The 17,704-nt window shown below is 42.4% G+C and overlaps 1 protein-coding gene across 1 annotated transcript in view; it reads right to left on the reverse strand.

The window, feature by feature from the left end:
- The window catches only part of HTR3B (5-hydroxytryptamine receptor 3B), a 35,485-nt gene that overhangs the window by 2,318 nt on the left and 15,463 nt on the right, over window positions 1-17,704 (reverse strand). Inside the window, exons 3-6 of the mRNA XM_036861185.1 lie at window positions 10,927-10,971; window positions 10,497-10,606; window positions 9,529-9,698; window positions 8,858-9,015 (exon numbers count right to left, since the gene is read on the reverse strand). Of these exons, the coding sequence (XP_036717080.1) occupies window positions 8,858-9,015; window positions 9,529-9,698; window positions 10,497-10,606; window positions 10,927-10,971 (483 nt within the window). The remainder of the gene's footprint in view (window positions 1-8,857; window positions 9,016-9,528; window positions 9,699-10,496; window positions 10,607-10,926; window positions 10,972-17,704) is intronic.

Raw genomic sequence — 17,704 nt, forward strand, 5'->3', positions numbered from 1 at the left:
ATTAATCATTATAAGAAGTTACCATTTATTTAGCACTTGCTCTATGCCAGGCACTGGAATAAGTGTTTCATATGATTTGTCTTATTTAATCCTCACAACAATTCCGAGGGCTGGGTATTATTATTATTTTTTTTAACGATTTTATTGGAGTGTAATTGCTTTACAAAGGTGTGTTAGTTTCTGCTTTATAACGAAGTGAATCAGGTATACATATACATATATCCCCATATCTCTTCCCTCTTGCATCTCCCTCCCTCCTACCCTCCCTATCCCACCCTTCTAGCTGGTCACATAGCACCGAGCTGATCTCCCTGTGCTATGTGACTGCTTCTCACTAGCTATCTATTTTACATTTGATAGTGTATATATGTCCATATATACACTACCACTCTCTCACCGGGCTGGGTATTATTATTTCCATTTTACAAACCGGGAAACTGAGGTTCCTAGAGATTAAATTGCTTGTCCAAATTCACATAGCTAGTGAGTGAGAAACTGTTTTAAAACCAGGTCTTACACCATAATCTTTCTTTTTAAACCATTTAGTTTGCAACATATTGTATTGGTTTTGGTTTAGTCTCTCTTCTTACCTGGAATGCAAACACTTTAGCACCTGTGTATCTGTCAGAGTCTGGTTAGGAACAAATAGCACAGTTAAACTGGAAAAGTTGAGGAGGGCTTGACAAGGTGTGGGCAGGACATAGAGAAACCACAAGGAGGAGGACAATACTCCTGGGATTCGGGGGACTGCGTCAGCTGTTCCTACCCTTAGGCCTGAAGGGACCAAAGACTGGGAATGTGGTTGGAACTTGAGGGGACAGAAAGCTGGTTGGACTTGTGGCTTCCTCTTAGGAGCACAGCCAGCTGGCGGAGACGCCATGGGGTGGGGAGAAATGGAGAGATAAATGCCCCACTCACTCTCCCCCTCCTTCCAATCTCCTGCCACTGTCTCCCCTGCCCGCTACTGGACAAACATGACCAGGAGTCCCAACTCTACAGGCCGCAGACCAGCCTCCAGGAGCAAAAGTAGATGTGAGGTGGGGGCAACTGCAGATACCCAGCAGGACCTGCAGCACCGCTGGGCAGAGAGCTGCTGAGCAGTTTTTTAGCTGGGAATTTAAGACTCATAAAATTATAATGATGGCTGTTGCCATTTTGTTATACATAGCTTCTCTGGGATGGGAATAGGAGATGTCTGTAATTAACACAAAATCTACTCTCATCCTTCCTGGAGAGAAACTATGATATGACAGGGCTGTTTCCCCATCAGACACTTACCGCTTTGCAATGACCATTTGAGGGTGAAAATGGCATTTTTAAATCCTTCATGGGGCCAGAAATAATACCTATCTTACAGTGGGTATTCGATACATGTTTACTGAACAAATGAATGTTCTGGGCCATGTTGCTATTAGATTTGGAAAAACATGATGTCTGAAATCTCCCATTTCTCTGATTCACCAAACAGCTGACCGATTTCTACGTGTCAGATAGTGTGCTAGATACTTTTTCACGTGGGATGTGATTTATTTACTCCTCACTGTCAGTTTGTTGGCAGGTAATAGAGCATCCCCACTTTATAGATTTTTAAAAATAAAGCTCAGCCCCTAGGTCAGCTGAGTAAGTGGCAGAGCTGGGATGTGCTCCCACATCTTCTGGTTCCAAGCCCTGTGCTCTTTCCCATACAGCCTACTCTGAGCTGAGTTCAGGGTCTTCTCTCTCACCTCTGCCTCCCTCTCTGGACGCGGATCACATAGACGGGAGCCAGGGCAGAGAGCAGGGACAGAGCAGAAGGTGGTGGGCGAAGAGCCTGGCTGGGTGAGACCAGATGTCACCTTGCTGGTGAGAGCAGGGCCTCCCCAGTCTTTGGGTCTGGAAGCACGTCCTGACTCAGTGGAGTTCTGCAGACCAGAGCCATTCGGCGGATTGTAGTCTGGCTATTGTCTTTCACATGAGACATAACTGGCTGCAAATATCTAAACCAGAGTGACACTCACTGCTTTGCAATCATTTGGTTAAAATACATTTTTACCCAAGTGCAGTCAACAAGGAAAACCATGACCTGTCATCAACCTGCACCTTTCTACTCCCTTCGTTGTGCTGTGACAGACATAGCCGTGGTTAGGAGGTGCAGGGGGAAGGGAGTCAAGGGGCCAGAGTCCACAGCGGCTCTTGTGTTGTGAACCCCACCTGGGCTGTTGGTGATCTGGCCATATGGGGAGATGGGGGCGACCAAGCCTGCTGTCTCTGGAGGGTAGAAGTGGGAAGACCCCCAGAGACTTCATGGTGGACATTACATAAAGGAGATGAAAGGAATAAGAATACCACCCTAAAGAAAAGTACCAGTAGGCATGTTGGTTAAGCAGAAAGAGCCCAGACTTAGAGTCAAAGGAACAGCAGAGTTCCCAAGCCCCTCAATTTGATGTGCTGGTTTAAGTGATTCTGGGTGGTATCGAACCTCTCCATGCCTTGATTTTTCCCTTTTTAAAAAAGCAGTTTACTTTTGCCTTGCCAAGCATCTTGGGTACAATTGAGATTAGCTGCTGTACTCTTTAAATAAAGTTCCCATGTAAATAGCACACGCTGAGATGACTCTTCTCCACCCAGAGGCTGATGCAGAGAGTGAATGGAAATCTGGGACAGAACCAAAGACGGGCAGTGTGGCTCCTTAGGGTCCCTGGTTCCTAGGAAAGTGCAGTTTCACCAAACCTCATGTTCCCCAAGGTGCCAGGGGAGAGGCCTGGCAAGAGCTAAGAGGCTGGGAGGCAGGCCAGCTTCATGCAGTCACAAGGAGCCCTGCACTGAGATGCGCCCATGCTTGGGTTTGTGCCATTTTGAAATTCTTAATAATTTTTAAGCAAGGGGCCCTGCATTTTCACTTTGCACGAGGCCCCACAAAGTATGTAGCCTGTCCTGTTGTGAGGATACTCCTCACTGGCTATCAACAATAGCTGAAAGTAAACAGGTAGGTACAAGTGTGGACAATTAGCTTGGGCTGTGACATAAAGCAGAAAGCTCTATGTCTATGTTTGGCTTGTAAAATCGTAAAACTAGACAGACCCTCCAGAACAACCTTAGCCATTTTTCTGCCTTTTAGCAAGGATGTTCCAATTCCTAAGACAGATCAAATATTTCCTACAGTTTTGGTTTTCTTCAAGCACAAAGGACCCACCTTTTTCTTTAAGTTGATCTGGGGGCAATGTTACCTATGGACTAGACTAATTTTCTCTACAAGCCCAGTGCAGCCTAAAGAAACTCTAATTTTATCCCACAGTTTTCGGAAATGTTTTGTTTTCATGATCTCCTTTGATTCTCAAAGCCCTTTGTTCCCCCACTCAAGAAACATGAATTGAGCATGAACAGAGTATCAGGCACTATCCTAAATAATAGAGTTAGAACTGGTGACAGGACAGGTCTCTACTCTTGCCCCTCAAACCCCCAACCCACGTCTTATGGGATCAGGAACCAGATTCTGATGGCTAGATATTTCACAAGTCTGCAGATTGAAGTTTGCCCCAAAATGGACCATACCCACAGTCTACACTTGATTTGATGACAAGATTTGGGACTTTCTGAGTTTATGCTTAGGTGATATTCTGGTCTTAGAATCAGTACTGGAATGGGTTAAGACATTTGGGGATGTTGGGATAGGGCGTCTATATTTTGCACATGGGACAGACATGAATTTGGGGGAGTCAGAGGGTGGCAGATGGTACTGGATTGAATAATGCCCCCCAAAATTCGTGTCCTTCCAGAAGCTCAGGATATGACCTTATTTGGAAATGGGATCATTGCAGATGAAATAAGTTAAGGTGAGGTCATATGGAATAGGGTGGGCCCTTAACCCAATATGACTGATGTCCTTGTAAGAAGAAGAAAAGAGACATACAAAGGATAATGCCATGTAAAGATGGAGGCAGGCATTGGAGTGATATGTCTACAAGCCGAGGAAAGCCAAAGATTGCTAGCAACCACCAAAAGCTAACGGAGAGGCATGGAGCAGTCTCTCCCTCAGAGCGCTCAGAAGGAACCAACCCTGCCAACACCTTGATGTCAGATTTCTGACCTCCAGAACTGAGAGAGAAGAAATTTCTATTGTTTTAAAGTGGTACTTTGTTACAGCAGCCCTAAGAAACTAATACAGGCGACTTGGCCAGTAACACACAGTGGAAGGATGCCACAGACTGGACTGGAATATTACTGCTTATCTTTACTTGTGTGTCACCATCATATAGGATTAGGCACATAGTTTCTGGAGTCAAGTCCAGCCTCCACCAGTCACCCTATAACCTTGGTTAAGATACTTAACTTCTCTGCACCCCAATTCAAACACTTGTAAAAACGTGGATCCTTAGAGTCCCCATCTCATAGAGATGTGAGGATTCCAGTACGACCTCTTAAAACAGTGCCTGATTTGGAGTCAGTGCTTGGTTTTGTGGTTACTGTTATCATGTCTCCCTGGGCAGATTTTGAGACCCGTGATAGGAACCAAGAGTCTTGTTTTATTCATGCTTGTGTCCTCAGTGCTCAGCATTGAGCTTGGTGCGTGATAAGAACACAAAAGGTGTTCACTGAGCTGTATTAGAATCTGTTAATAACGCTTCTTTTAGCTCCAGTGGGGTGGGAGAGTGGAGTGAGCCCAAAGGGGGGCTCTCATCTTAAGGTCAGTGTTCGGAGGGCTACCTCTCTGCAGGTCATGTCAGGCAGTGACCCCTGCATGCCAGGGGACGGTATGTCACCAGCTCAGTGAGATACCACTCTCTGCAGAACTGCCCCTACCTAGAGCCCATCATTTCTAATGGACTAAAGGAGCTGGTGCCTTTAAATTCCACAGAAGGGGAAGAAAAAGCACTTTGGTTTCAGTCCGTGTTCTCCATTAGACACCCTTCAGGTGTTAGCAATATTATGCCACAATTTCATTATCCATTAAAGCCAGGTAATAATAAGTACACAAAGGTATTTGGAGCCTATTGATGTTAATGAAAGAGATCAATCTAATTCAGAATGTGTATGTGGAGAGCTCCTTGGAGATGGAATAGGCCCCAAGGTTAGCTTCTAATTGCCTCCTTGATGGTAGACCTCACCAGTACTCAATTTTGCATGACCATCTTTATGACATAGTTGGAATTTTGACGCCCAGACTCACGCTTCATACAGAAGCCCATTTTCCTCCTCTCACAAGCCCCTCCCAACATTCCCAATTCAGAAAGAATGGGAAAGTTGCAGCCATTTAAGTAAGATCCTTGCACAAGAGTGAGAGTTTCTTGGATCTAGACCACGGGTCGGGTTGGATTAGCAGAAAGTCCGTGATTCCAGCGTTCCTTGAGTGACCCTGGAAGGGCTTCTAGGGGTCTAAATTCTCTCTCTCTCTCTCTCTCTCTCTATGTGTATAAATATATATATATCTGTGTGTGTGTGTGTCTCTCTCTCCTCTCTTTCTCTCTCTCTCTCTGGAGTGACCTAATAGAGCTTAGAAGGATCTTCTATCAAGTTTATGAGCTGCATTCAATGGATATCTCAACAAAATTAATCTACCCTACTCTAGAAAGGAAAATTACACCTGAAAATGAGGGTAAACAAGGCGCCTTTCTTTCCCAGATGCCCCTCTGCATTTTTCTAGGAGTCCCCTGTGGGCCTCCCAATTCTGGCCGCATGAGCATTTAGGCAGTGAGAGGACATCTGTGGTCGGGCTCACTTTAGTTCCCACAACGGTCCACCCTTTTCTATCCAACATGAGTTCTCAAATTTTATTTCTACCGCCTCTCACTTCTACCCTCATTCTTTAAAAAACAAAAAAGAAACAAAACACTACCATATAGAAATCAAATGTTCACCCTGCTGTTTCTGGGAACCAGCACCTCTGACAATGTATTGGAGGAAACCTCCCCTCCCATGGCTGCTGGATCGGGTGCCAGGCTGCATACAGACATCCTCGTAGGCAGAAGTGCCTGTGCTCTGGGCCCCCTGTGGAATGCAGCCTGACTCCAAAGTGTCAGCGGTGCCCTCTGATCAACAATACATGTCCTGGAGCTGCAGACAGGATTGCACGTTAGCCGGGACTAACGGGGCACCCGGAGCATTTGGTTCAGTATCAACGGCAGCATATACATCAGGCCCAGGCTGATGACGTATTTAGAATAGATCTTTGTTCCTCCTGCCTGCCCCACTCGTTCCCTACCCTCTGCTGGGTAGCCTGGACTTGGACACAGGAGGTGATTAGATTGAGAGGGAGCTGGCCCTTTGCTGTCAGGACCCTGGCAGGCCCAATGTTGGCATGGAACCGGGCTCTGAATTTCACATTATTGGCTAAAGGTCGTTGAAGGACCCCAGGGTGACTTGATTGCTAAATTCACAGTAGGATGTCTGGCACGGAGTAGGAGAACATGAGCCGACACGGTGCACATAGTGGGAATGCGGAGTCAGGGAGGCTGAAAGAGGTCGAGGGGGAAAAAGAACTGAACTGGAGAGTCACTCAATCTACTTTATCTTCCAAAGTTGAAGGAATGCTCCTGAGTCTGGCTCCCCACCTTACCAGACACGATCTGTGGCTCTTCACAGGATTCTTTCCCTACTCTGTTCCCGAGGGCCAGGGTGGAAGGCAGCCTGCTAGATAACCAACCTTAACCCCCAGGGCAAAGGTCCCCAGGCAGAAGTTCCAAGAGCATGAAATCGAATCGATGTCCCCTCCAGCCCCCTTCAATGTAAACACTGAATGGAGAAGAAGCGTGGCAGTGAAGACAACAAAGGAATGGAACCTTGGTCCCTGAGATCCAGGGAGGAGATCGTCTCCTCTCTTTAACAATCTTTTACGCCTCTGTTCATCATATTTAACATGGAGCTAGGACATAGAAAACCTCTTGCCAGGACTTCCCTGGTGGCTCAGCGGTTAAGAATCTGCCTGCCAATGCAGGGGACATGGGTTTGAGCCCTGGTCTGGGAAGATCCCACATGCTGCGGAGCAACTAAGCCCGCACACAAGCCACAACTACTGAGCCCGCGAGCCACAACTACTGAAGCCCGCACGCCTAGAACCCGTGCTCCGCAACAAGAGAAGCCACCGCAATGAGAAGCCCACGTGTAGCAACGAAGAGTAGTTGCCGCTCGCCGCAACTAGAGAAAAGCCTGCACGCAGCAACGAAGACCCAACACAGCCAAAAATAAACAAACAAATAAATAAATAAAGTAAAAAAAGAAAACCTCTTGCCACTGTTGAGAAGACAATTAATATTTAGGGTAAAGGGTGACATGTAACTACAAATAATGCCTGCTCTATGGAGAAAGTTCATTTGTGTGCGCGGGAGCACACACTCCTGTTTACCTGCCCCGTCTCCCATCTTTGTTTGTCTCCTCCGTGCAGTGTAGGTAATGGTGTGTGCAGCGTTCTCCGGAGTGCTTGATAGATGACTGTGTTCCACCTTGCACGTGCTACTCCCTCACATTTCCCTTTAATGCTCTCCATTATTCGGGCTGCATCAATAATGTTTGTGGGCTGATATCTTTAAAATTAATGAGGTGTTTACTCTTAGCCAAGAAACTCATTGAAATTAAAAAAGCTTTCTTTTTCCCCTCCCTTTCTCTTGGTAAAAAAGTGGACAAACAAGCCACAATGCAAGCTTTGATAAAAACCAAGCAGAATAGGCAAGAACCCAAGCCCTACCGCAAGGAAGGTATGAATTGGGATTAGCTGGTACCCGGCGTTATAGATTAGTCAGGTTCAAATCACAGCTGTGTCTAAGAGGCCTTGATTTAACAAGCTCTTTGCTAGAAAGCTGCATACCACACCTTTTAACCAATGGAGGACTTCTGTGCCCTCAATAATCGCTTATTTCATCACCACCACTCCACTTAGCATATGATTATCCATTGTAACAGTAGCACCTTAGTCTAGTCTGACTTTTCCTTCTTATTCAAAAGGTTTGTTTCCAGGAGACTTCATCTGTGTGAATTCATCTGTGCAATCCTGACCTGTCTAGTCTCTACTTTTCAATCAGATTACCTGGCATGAAAGACCCTCCCACTGCCCCCAGCTCCCACCACCAGCTGACTTTGTGCAGAAAAGCAGGGCTGAATACTAATGACAAGTCTGCTGGCTGCAGAAACTTGCTGCAGACCACATGTCAGGATGGTTTGCCAGGAGGGAAGGAAGAACGGTGCCCCTGGACTGCAAGGTATCAGGCTTCACTGTCCTGCTCCCAACTGCCCCCCAGGTGTCTGCTGGACAAATTTCCCCAGGAACAGTGCAGCCAAGGGCATTCCCGGTGGCACATCTGAGAAGTCTGGGTTCTTATCACGTCGTTCTAGAGTAGTTGTTCTCTCTGATCCGGAAACCACCAGTGGTCTCTGTGGATCCTGCAGGTGATTTGTTAGCTAATCCCTCAAGATACTCAAGTTAATAATATGATAATTTTATGCATTTGCATCTGGGATTAATTAATAATTTACTCAATTGCAAACAGGACATTAATGTTGAAGAGACACTCTTCTCCCAATTTTTTGTTGCTGTTGTTTGTGGGGTTTTTTTTTTTTCTCTCTCTCTCTCAGTAGCAATTAAAAGTGAGGCTGTTATATGTATTGAAAGGCTTGAAGATTCCTGCTGTAGTGGCTGGTTCAGGTCTCTGTCTGAAAACCATTCTCTTTATATTCACATATGGAATAGCTACAGCAGGAGTCCAGGATCTGTGGCTGAATCTCTGGTCTCTGAAATGCCAAAATGCAAGTGGATGTTGGAACCATTGGAATCACCTGTACTTAGGTGATAACGAATGAGAAGATGCAGGAGAGAGACTCCTCAGCCCAATAGAGAAGGTGAAAGACTGCAGAGAAGAGGGCAACAGGGACAGGAACGGGGAGGACCTACATTAAACTGAATCTGTGCAAAGTTTCCAGCGCTGCTCTGCAGGATGTTGTATGTTGAGGACACAGAAAGAAGTTCCCACTCACTGTCATTCAAAAATGCTTTTTGGTCATGTGTAATGTCTTCTCTGCTTCTCAGGAAGGCCAGGTCTACATCTTCCACTGAAAACAACAGAAACAGTTGACTTCCCATGGAGAGAGGCACCATTATTAACCCACTTTTCCAACTCGCAATTCAAATCCTTCCTTTTTACTCCTGTCCCCACATGGACAGTCTTATGGAGATGGGGTTCAATATACCATTTTGAATTAGGGGTAGGGATGGGAGATAAAAACTTTCTGGTCATGAAAAAAAGCAGCTATGAACTGAGGGTTTGTACTCCATTGTCTATAGTATGAGACTTCTATAACATTCTCAATGGCAGTAGAAGCCTAATATTGTATTTTCAAACCAACAGCAGCAAAGGGCAATATCTCTGGGCACAATACTGTACTTAGTCTGAATTACAGCAGGAGCCAAATAACTGCAAGAAGAGATTTAGATTTATAAAAAGTCAATTATGTGCAAGAATAAAATAGACCTGAGGGACAGCATAATATAATAATTTCACCTATGTGTGCCAACCCAGCACAAGTGTGTTTGCCCACTAGCAGGCTCCACCTCTCATGGCTTACCTGTGTGCAGAATGCTATTGAAGGTTAGGCTGCAATTCTGGATATCGAATGGAAAAGCATATGTGTCTAAACTGCATGCAGAGACAAGTTGGATGGGCTTAGAGTGCTTAATGGTCCCAGATGAGTTCACGTAAACATAGGGAAGATCAGGTGATCTTTCAATGTCCACACTATATGAAACACAAAAGATCTTTGTTACAGAAAGCGCTTTAGTCATTCCAATACATAAACAGAACTGATTATAAGATGATAGTGACTGTAACACCCAAGACTAGCCTAGAAGTGCAAAGACAGAATCACACTTTACATGAGATAGCCACCCTGGCAAAGGTGGGTTCAGCAATGACACCCTTGTAAGTCAACTCACTTGCTAATGTTAAAACACAGACATAGGACTTCCCTGGTGGCGCAGCGGTTAAGAATCCGCCTGCCAATGCAGGGCACACGAGTTCGAGCCCTGGTCTGGGAAGATCCCACATGCCGCGGAGCAACTAAGCCTGTGAGCCACAACTACTGAGCCTGTGTGCCACAACTACGGAAGCCCGCACGCCTAGAGCCCGTGCTCTGCAACAAGAGAAGCCACTGCAATGAGAGAAGCTCACACACCGCAACGAAGAGTAGCCCCCGCTCGCCTCAACTAGAGAAAGTCCACGTGCAACAACAAAGACCCAATGCAGCCAAAAATAAAAATAAATAAGTAAATTTATAAAACACACACAGACACAGACACACACACACACACACACACACACACAGACATAATCCATGAGTAACATCAAGCATTAGCAATCAAATCTGTATCTTAAATGATGTCAACTCATGGTACTTCTAACCTGAATACTCCCAACAGTATGCTCTTCTTCAAGTTGAGAAACAAAAAATAGTAACCATGACTTAAAGGAAGCAGCAACCGGCCTGAATATTCTAAGCAGCCTAAACCCCACAGAAACACACCCCAGCACACTTACAACTCATTTATGATGATATCAGGAGCCCAGACGGCACTTAGAGGTAGGGAGATCTCTCTAATCTCATCAAACATGCTGGAGTTCCAGGATAAAAACTCATCATCCCAAACCTGTAGCCAAAAAGGAAACATCACAAAGGGGCAATGTCAATCTCATCAAAGAACTGAAGAGGGATGCGGATGAATAACTCAATTGATCAGCCTGTTGGTTCTATCTGTCAGGGGAGAGGACTTTCCATTCAACTCCTGAAGAGGGTTGCCCCAACCAGAAACCACGGCCATGTATCTTACTCAGATTCTAATAAATCAGGTCTGCTGCAGACATAAAGAACTAGAAACACAAGATAGTATCTATTTCTTCTAATAATTACATCTTGCAACAGATCGAGTTCAGGAGTCCAGCATGCATGGAAGAAAACAGAATCATTTACCTCACGATACCATACACTTGTCTTTAATTTTTGATTCTGTGCATCCTGCAAAGCAAAAAGAACATCCACACCAAATCTTAGAGTGTCAGTAAATCAAAGCCCAATTCAACAGTATGACAATTCAGAGGAAGAAAATCAAATCCAACGAAATAATGCTGATTTTAGAAACATTACCTTGACTCTTCAAGATCTGAGTATTCTCAGTTCTTATTTATTACATACACCTGTCGCTATGAGCTTTACTATATTATCTATGATAAAATGACACACTAACTGCACTTGACATCTTAAATAATTTGCTAATCTCTTTCCCACTCTAATTGTTACTCTGCCATTAATCAGACTAAAAGATGATATGTAGTTGTAGCTAATTTTGGACTAAAAAGATGAGACCATGCTTTTATTTGTAATCAAAATGTTACTCATAATCTTTCAATGAGTGTTATCTCAACTGCCATTGGCAGCCATTCCTGCTGTTACCTTATGCTTGGGTTTCTCTGCTTATAAAACAGACTGAATGAGCTTAATCCAAGTGAGGTATATTTTTGGTGATATAAATAGATGTGGCTTCCCATGTGTGCAATGAGTCAGTGATTAAAAAAAAAATCTCCCCAAACAAACAAAAAAACCCACTTTACTAATTTTTTTTCATATTGAATCTAGTAAAAACATGCTAAAATGATTATGTTCTTAGGGATTAAAAGAAAAGGAATATCTCATACCATATACAAGCATTAACTCAGAATGGATCATAAACCAAAATGTAAGAGCTAAAACTATAAAACTCTTAGAACAAAACATAGGAGTAAACTTCATGACTTTGAATTAGGCAATAATTTCTTAGATATGACACCACAAGCACAAGAAGCAAAAGAAAAAGTAAATGGGACTTCATCAAAATTTAAAACTTTTGTGTTTGAAAGGACATCATCAGGAAGTCAAATGACAACCCACAGTACGGGAGAAAATATTTGCAAATCATATACCTAGTAAGGGGCTTGTATCCATAATATATAAAGAACTCTTACAACTCAACAATAAAAAGATAAATAACCCAATTTAAAAATGAGTATCAAAGGACACAGTCAAAAAAAAAAAAAAAAAAAAAAAGGACACAGTCAACAGAGTGAGAAGGCAACTCATGGAATGGAAGAAAACATTTGTGGATCCTATACCTAATAAAGGGTTATTATCCTGAATATTAAAGAACTTCTACAACTCAAAACAAAACCAATATCCTTATTTAAGAGTGGACAAAAGACTTGAATACACATTTGTCCAAAGTAGATATACAAATGGCCAATAAATACATGAAAATATGCTCAACATCACAGCTATGGACCAAACTGTGTTCTTGCAAAATTCATATGTGACTGTATTTGGAGATAGGACTTTTAGGAGATAATTAAGGTTAAATGAGGTCAAAAGGGTGGGGCTCTCATCCAGTAGGATTGGTGACCTTAGAAAGAGAGGAAGAGAGAATGATCTCTCTTTCTCCTCCCTGTGAGGACACAGTGAGAAGGCAGCCATCTGCAAACCAGGAGGAGAGCTCTTACTAGGAAACAAATTGGCTGGAACTTTGATCTTGAACTGCCCAGCCTCCAGAACTGTGAGAAATAAATTTCTGTTGTTTAAGCCACCCAGTCTATGGTATTTGTTATGGCAGTCGGAGCTGGCTGATATAATCTCTAATCATTAGGGAAATATAAACCAAAACCACAAAGAAATACCATTTCACTCTCATTAGTATGGCTACTAGTTTTTTAAAAAGCAGAAAATAAGTGTTGGTGAGGATAATTGGAATTCTTGTGCACTATTGTTGGGAATGTAAAATGGTGCAGCTGCTGTGGAAAACAGTATGGCAGTTCCTAAAAACTTAAAAATAGAATTACTACATTGTCCAACAATTCCTCTCCTCGGCATTTACCCAAAAGAATTGAAAGCAGGGACTTGGACAGATATTTGTACATCCATGTTCATTATTCACAATAGCCAAGGGGTGGAAGCAACACAAGTGTCCCTCAGTGGATGAATGGATGAACAAAATGTGGTATATATATGCAATGTAATATTATTCAGTCTTTAAAAGGAAGGAAATTCTGACACATGCTACAACATGGATGAACCTTGAAGACGCTATGCAAAGTCACAAATAAGCCAGTCACAAAAGGACAAATACTTTATGATTCCACTATATACAGTCTAAGTACCTAGACTAGTCAAATTCATAGAGACAGAAAGTAGAATGATGGTTACCAGGGGCTGGGGAATGGGAAATGGGAGCTGGTGTTTAATGGGTGCAGGGTTTCAGTTTTGGAAGATGAAGAGTTCTGGAGATGGACAGTGGTGATGTTTGTACAAAATGAGCATGTACTTAATGCCATTGAACTGTACACTTAAAAAAGGTTAAGATGGAAATTTTATATTATGTGTAGTTTACCACAAGCAAAATTAATAATTTTAAAATAAGCAAAGGACTTGAGTAGATATTTCTCCAAAGGAGATATATAAATGTGGCCAATTAACACTTGAAAAGATGCTCGACATCATTAGTTATTAGGGAAATGCAAATCAAAACCACAATGAGATACCACTTCACCCCACTAGGACAGATAAAATTAAAAAGACAGAAAATAAGTATGGGGAAAATGTAGAAAAATTAGAGCCTCCCTACATTGCCAGTGGGATTATAAAATGGTGCAGCCACTTTGCAAAACAGTATGGTAGTTCCTCAGAATGTTAAACATACAGTTACCATAAGACCTAGCAACTGCACTCCTAAGTGAATAACCAAGACTCTTGAAAACAGAAGTACACACACACACACACAGTGTGTACAGGAAAAAAAGCAAACTTGTACAGGACTGTTCATAGCAGCCAAAAAGTAGAAATAACCCAATGTCCATCAACTGATGAATGGATAAACAAAATGTGGTACATATCCACTCAATAGAATATTTTTCAGCACTAAAAAGTAGCAAGTTCATACATGCTACAACATGGATGAAACCTGAAGACATTATGCTAAATGAAAGAATTCAATCACAAGAGGCCATTTATTGTATGATACCACTTATATGAAATGTCTGGAATAGGCAAATCTATAGAGATAAAAAGTAGACTAGTGGGACTTCCCTGGCAGTCCAGTGGTTAAGACTTCACCTTCCAATGCAGGGAGTGAAGGTCTGATCCCTGGTTGGGGAGCTAAGATCCCACATGCCTTGCAGCAAAAAAAAAAAAAAAAAAACCCAAAACATAGAACAGAAGCAATATTGTGACAAATTCAATGAAGACTTTTTAAAAAATGGTCCACATCAAAAGAAAACTTAAAAAAAAAAGTAGATTAGTGTTTGCCTAGGGCCGGTGGGGGTGGGGTGCAGGATGCGGCTGCTAATGGTATGAAATCTTTGGAAGTGATGAAATGCTCTGAAATTAGATAGTGGTGATGGTTGCACAGCTCTGTGAATATACTGCAACCACTGAATTATATACTTGAAATGGATGAGTTTTGTGGTTGTGTTATATCTCAAAAGAACTGCCATTTAAAAAATGTATTAATAAAGAAAAAGAAAATCATTATTTTTTGGCCATGCCGTGCAGCATGCGGGATTTTATTTCCCTGAATGGGGATAGAACCCGTGCCCCCAGTAGTGGAATCGCGGAGGCTTAACCATTGCACCTCCAGGGAAGTCCCAGGAAACCATTTTTGAAGATGTTTCAGGGAATGTATAAGTAAGAAGGCTGGTACAAACTACTGATGAAACTATTCCTTTCCAATTGCATCCTTCAAAGAGAATAAGAGGCATGGAAAATCCAAGATGAAAACATGTGAAATAAAATGTGTAAAACACTTCCTTACTGATTTTGGTTCAAAGCTAAGGAGTCATTTAAATAACATTTGTATTGGAGCTGGAGGAATCAGGCTCCCTGACTTCAGACTATATTACAAAGCTACAGTAATCAAGACAGTTTGGTACTGGCACAAAAACAGAAATATAGATCAATGGAACAGGATAGAAAGCCCAGAGATAAACCCATGCACATATGGTCACCTTATCTTTGATAAAGGAGGCAAGCATATACAGTGGAGAAAAGACAACCTCTTCAATAAGTGGTGCTGGGAAAATTGGACAGGTACATGTAAAAGTATGAAATTAGAACACTCCCTGACACCATACACAAAAATAAACTCAAAATGGATTAAAGACCTAAGTGTAAAGCCAGACACTATCAAACTCTTAGAGGAAAACATAGGCAGAACACTCTATGACATAAATCACAGCAAGATCCTTTTTGACCCAGCCCCTAGAGAAATGGAAATAAAAACACAAATAAACAAATGGGACCTAATGAAACTTAAAAGCTTTTTGCACAGCAAAGGAAACCATAAACAAGACCAAAAGACAACCCTCAGAATGGGAGAAAATATTTGCAAATGAAGCAACTGACAAAGGATTAATCTCCAAGATTTACAAGCAGCTCATGCAGCTCAATAACAAGAAAACAAACAACCCAATCCAAAAATGGGCAGAAGACCTAAATAGACATTTCTCCAAAGAAGATATACAGATGGCCAACAGACATATGAAAGAATGCTCAACATCATTAATCATTAGAGAAATGCAAATCAAAACTACAATGAGGTATCATCTCACACCGGTCAGAATGGCCATCATCAAAAAATCTACAAACAATAAATTCTGGAGAGGGTGTGGAGAAAAGGGAACACTCTTGCACTGTTGGTGGGAATGTAAATTGATACAGTCACTATGGAGAACAGTATGGAGGTTCCTTAAAAAACTAAAAACAGAACTACCATACGACCCAGCAATCCCACTACTGGGCATATACCCTGAGAAAACCATAATTCAAAAAGAGTCATGTACCAAAATGTTCATTGCAGCTCTATTTACAATAGCTAGGACATGGAAGCAACCTAAGTGTCCATCATCGGATGAATGGATAAAGAAGATGTGGCACATATATACAATGGAATATTACTCAGCCATAAAAAGAAATGAAATGGAGGTATTTGTAATGAGGTGGATGGAGTTAGAGTCTGTCATACAGAGTGAAGTAAGTCAGAAAGAGAAAAACAAATACAGTATGCTAACACATATATATGGAATCTAAGGAAAAAAAAAAAAAAAAGGTCATGAAGAACCTAGTGGCAAGATGGGAATAAAGACACAGACCTACTAGAGAATGGACTTGAGGATATGGGGAGGGGGAATGGGGAGGGGGAGGGGTGAGATGTGACAGGGTGAGAGAGTGTCATGGACATATATACACTACCAAATGTAAAACAGATAGCTAGTGGGAAGCAGCCGCATAGCACAGGGAGATCAGCTCGGTGCTTTGTGACCGCCTCGGGGGGTGGGATGGGGAGGGTGGGAGGGAGGGAGATGCAGGAGGGAGGAGATATGGGAACGTGTGTATATGTGTAGCTGATTCACTTTGTTATAAAGCAGAAACTAACACACCATTGTGAAGCAATTATACTTCAATAAAGATGTATAAAAAAAAAATAACATTTGTATTTCTGTAATATTAAGTATAATACCAATTTCAGTAAAATAATAGAGTTGGGGAGTTATGGCATGAAAGCAAATAACAGCTCCATTTTCCTCCCCAGAACAAAGTATATTAAATTAATTATCCAGTCAGTTATCCAATCACATCAAAAATATATAATCTTTGTGCATAGGGTCAAGACTACCACTCTCTTCAATCCAGGTTGGGTGGGGGGTAGGGAGGAGCCATTGATATTTACTTCTTGCGGGGGGTGCACCTGGAATTGTGTAGTACTCAGACTATACAGGTGTACACAGGATGGCATCATTTGAAAGAGAAACAATAAACTTTTAAAATTAAAATTCCCCCTTTTTGCAATCAAAAAAGCAAGTTGCTATTGAATAAACATTTCTAGGTACCTTGAGAAAAAAGGGATTGTGCACAGATACAGAGGGACTCTACTTTAGTGGTTCAGCAAAGGTTAGACTGAGTGAACTTGCTCTGCAGATTTTTATGAACTTCAAATAGATACTTGAGAAAGGCAAGTTTTAAAATGGTATACAGTTGTCCCTCAGTATCCATGGGGGATTGGCTCCAGAACCCCCTCAGATACCAAAATCTATAGATGCTCAAGACCCTTATGCATAAAATGGAGAAGTATTTGCATATAACCTACACACATCCTCCAGTATACTTTAAATCATCTCTAGATTACTCATAATACCCAATACAATGAAATGCTACGTAAATAGTTGTTGATGCATGGCAAATTCAAGTTTTGCTTTTTGGAACTTTCTGGAATTTTTTAAAATAAATATATTTATTTTATTTATTTATTTTTGGCTGCCTTGGGTCTTCGTTGCTGCATGCGGGCTTTCTCTAGTTGCAGAGAGCAGGGGCTACTCTTCGTTGTGGTGCGCAGGCTTCTCATTGCGGTGGCTTCTCTTGTTGCGGACCGCAGGCTCTAGGCACGTGGGCTTCGGTAGCTGTGGCACATGGGCTCAGTAGTTGTGGCACATGGGCTTAGTTGCTCCGCAGCATGTGGGATCTTCCCGGACCAGGGATCGAACCCTTGTCCACTGCATTGGCAGGCGAATTCTTAACCACTGCACCACCAGGGAAGTCTCTGGAATTTTTTAAAAATATATTTTCGAGGCACAGTTGGTTCAATCTGCAAAAGCAAAACTCATGGATATGGAGGACTGACTGTACAAAATGAAAACACTGAATTCACAAGTATTTCCCCAAGAAACAGCTTGGAGGA

The sequence above is a fragment of the Balaenoptera musculus genome, chromosome 8, assembly GCF_009873245.2.
Source record: "Balaenoptera musculus isolate JJ_BM4_2016_0621 chromosome 8, mBalMus1.pri.v3, whole genome shotgun sequence".
NCBI classification, from domain to species: Eukaryota; Metazoa; Chordata; class Mammalia; order Artiodactyla; family Balaenopteridae; genus Balaenoptera; species Balaenoptera musculus.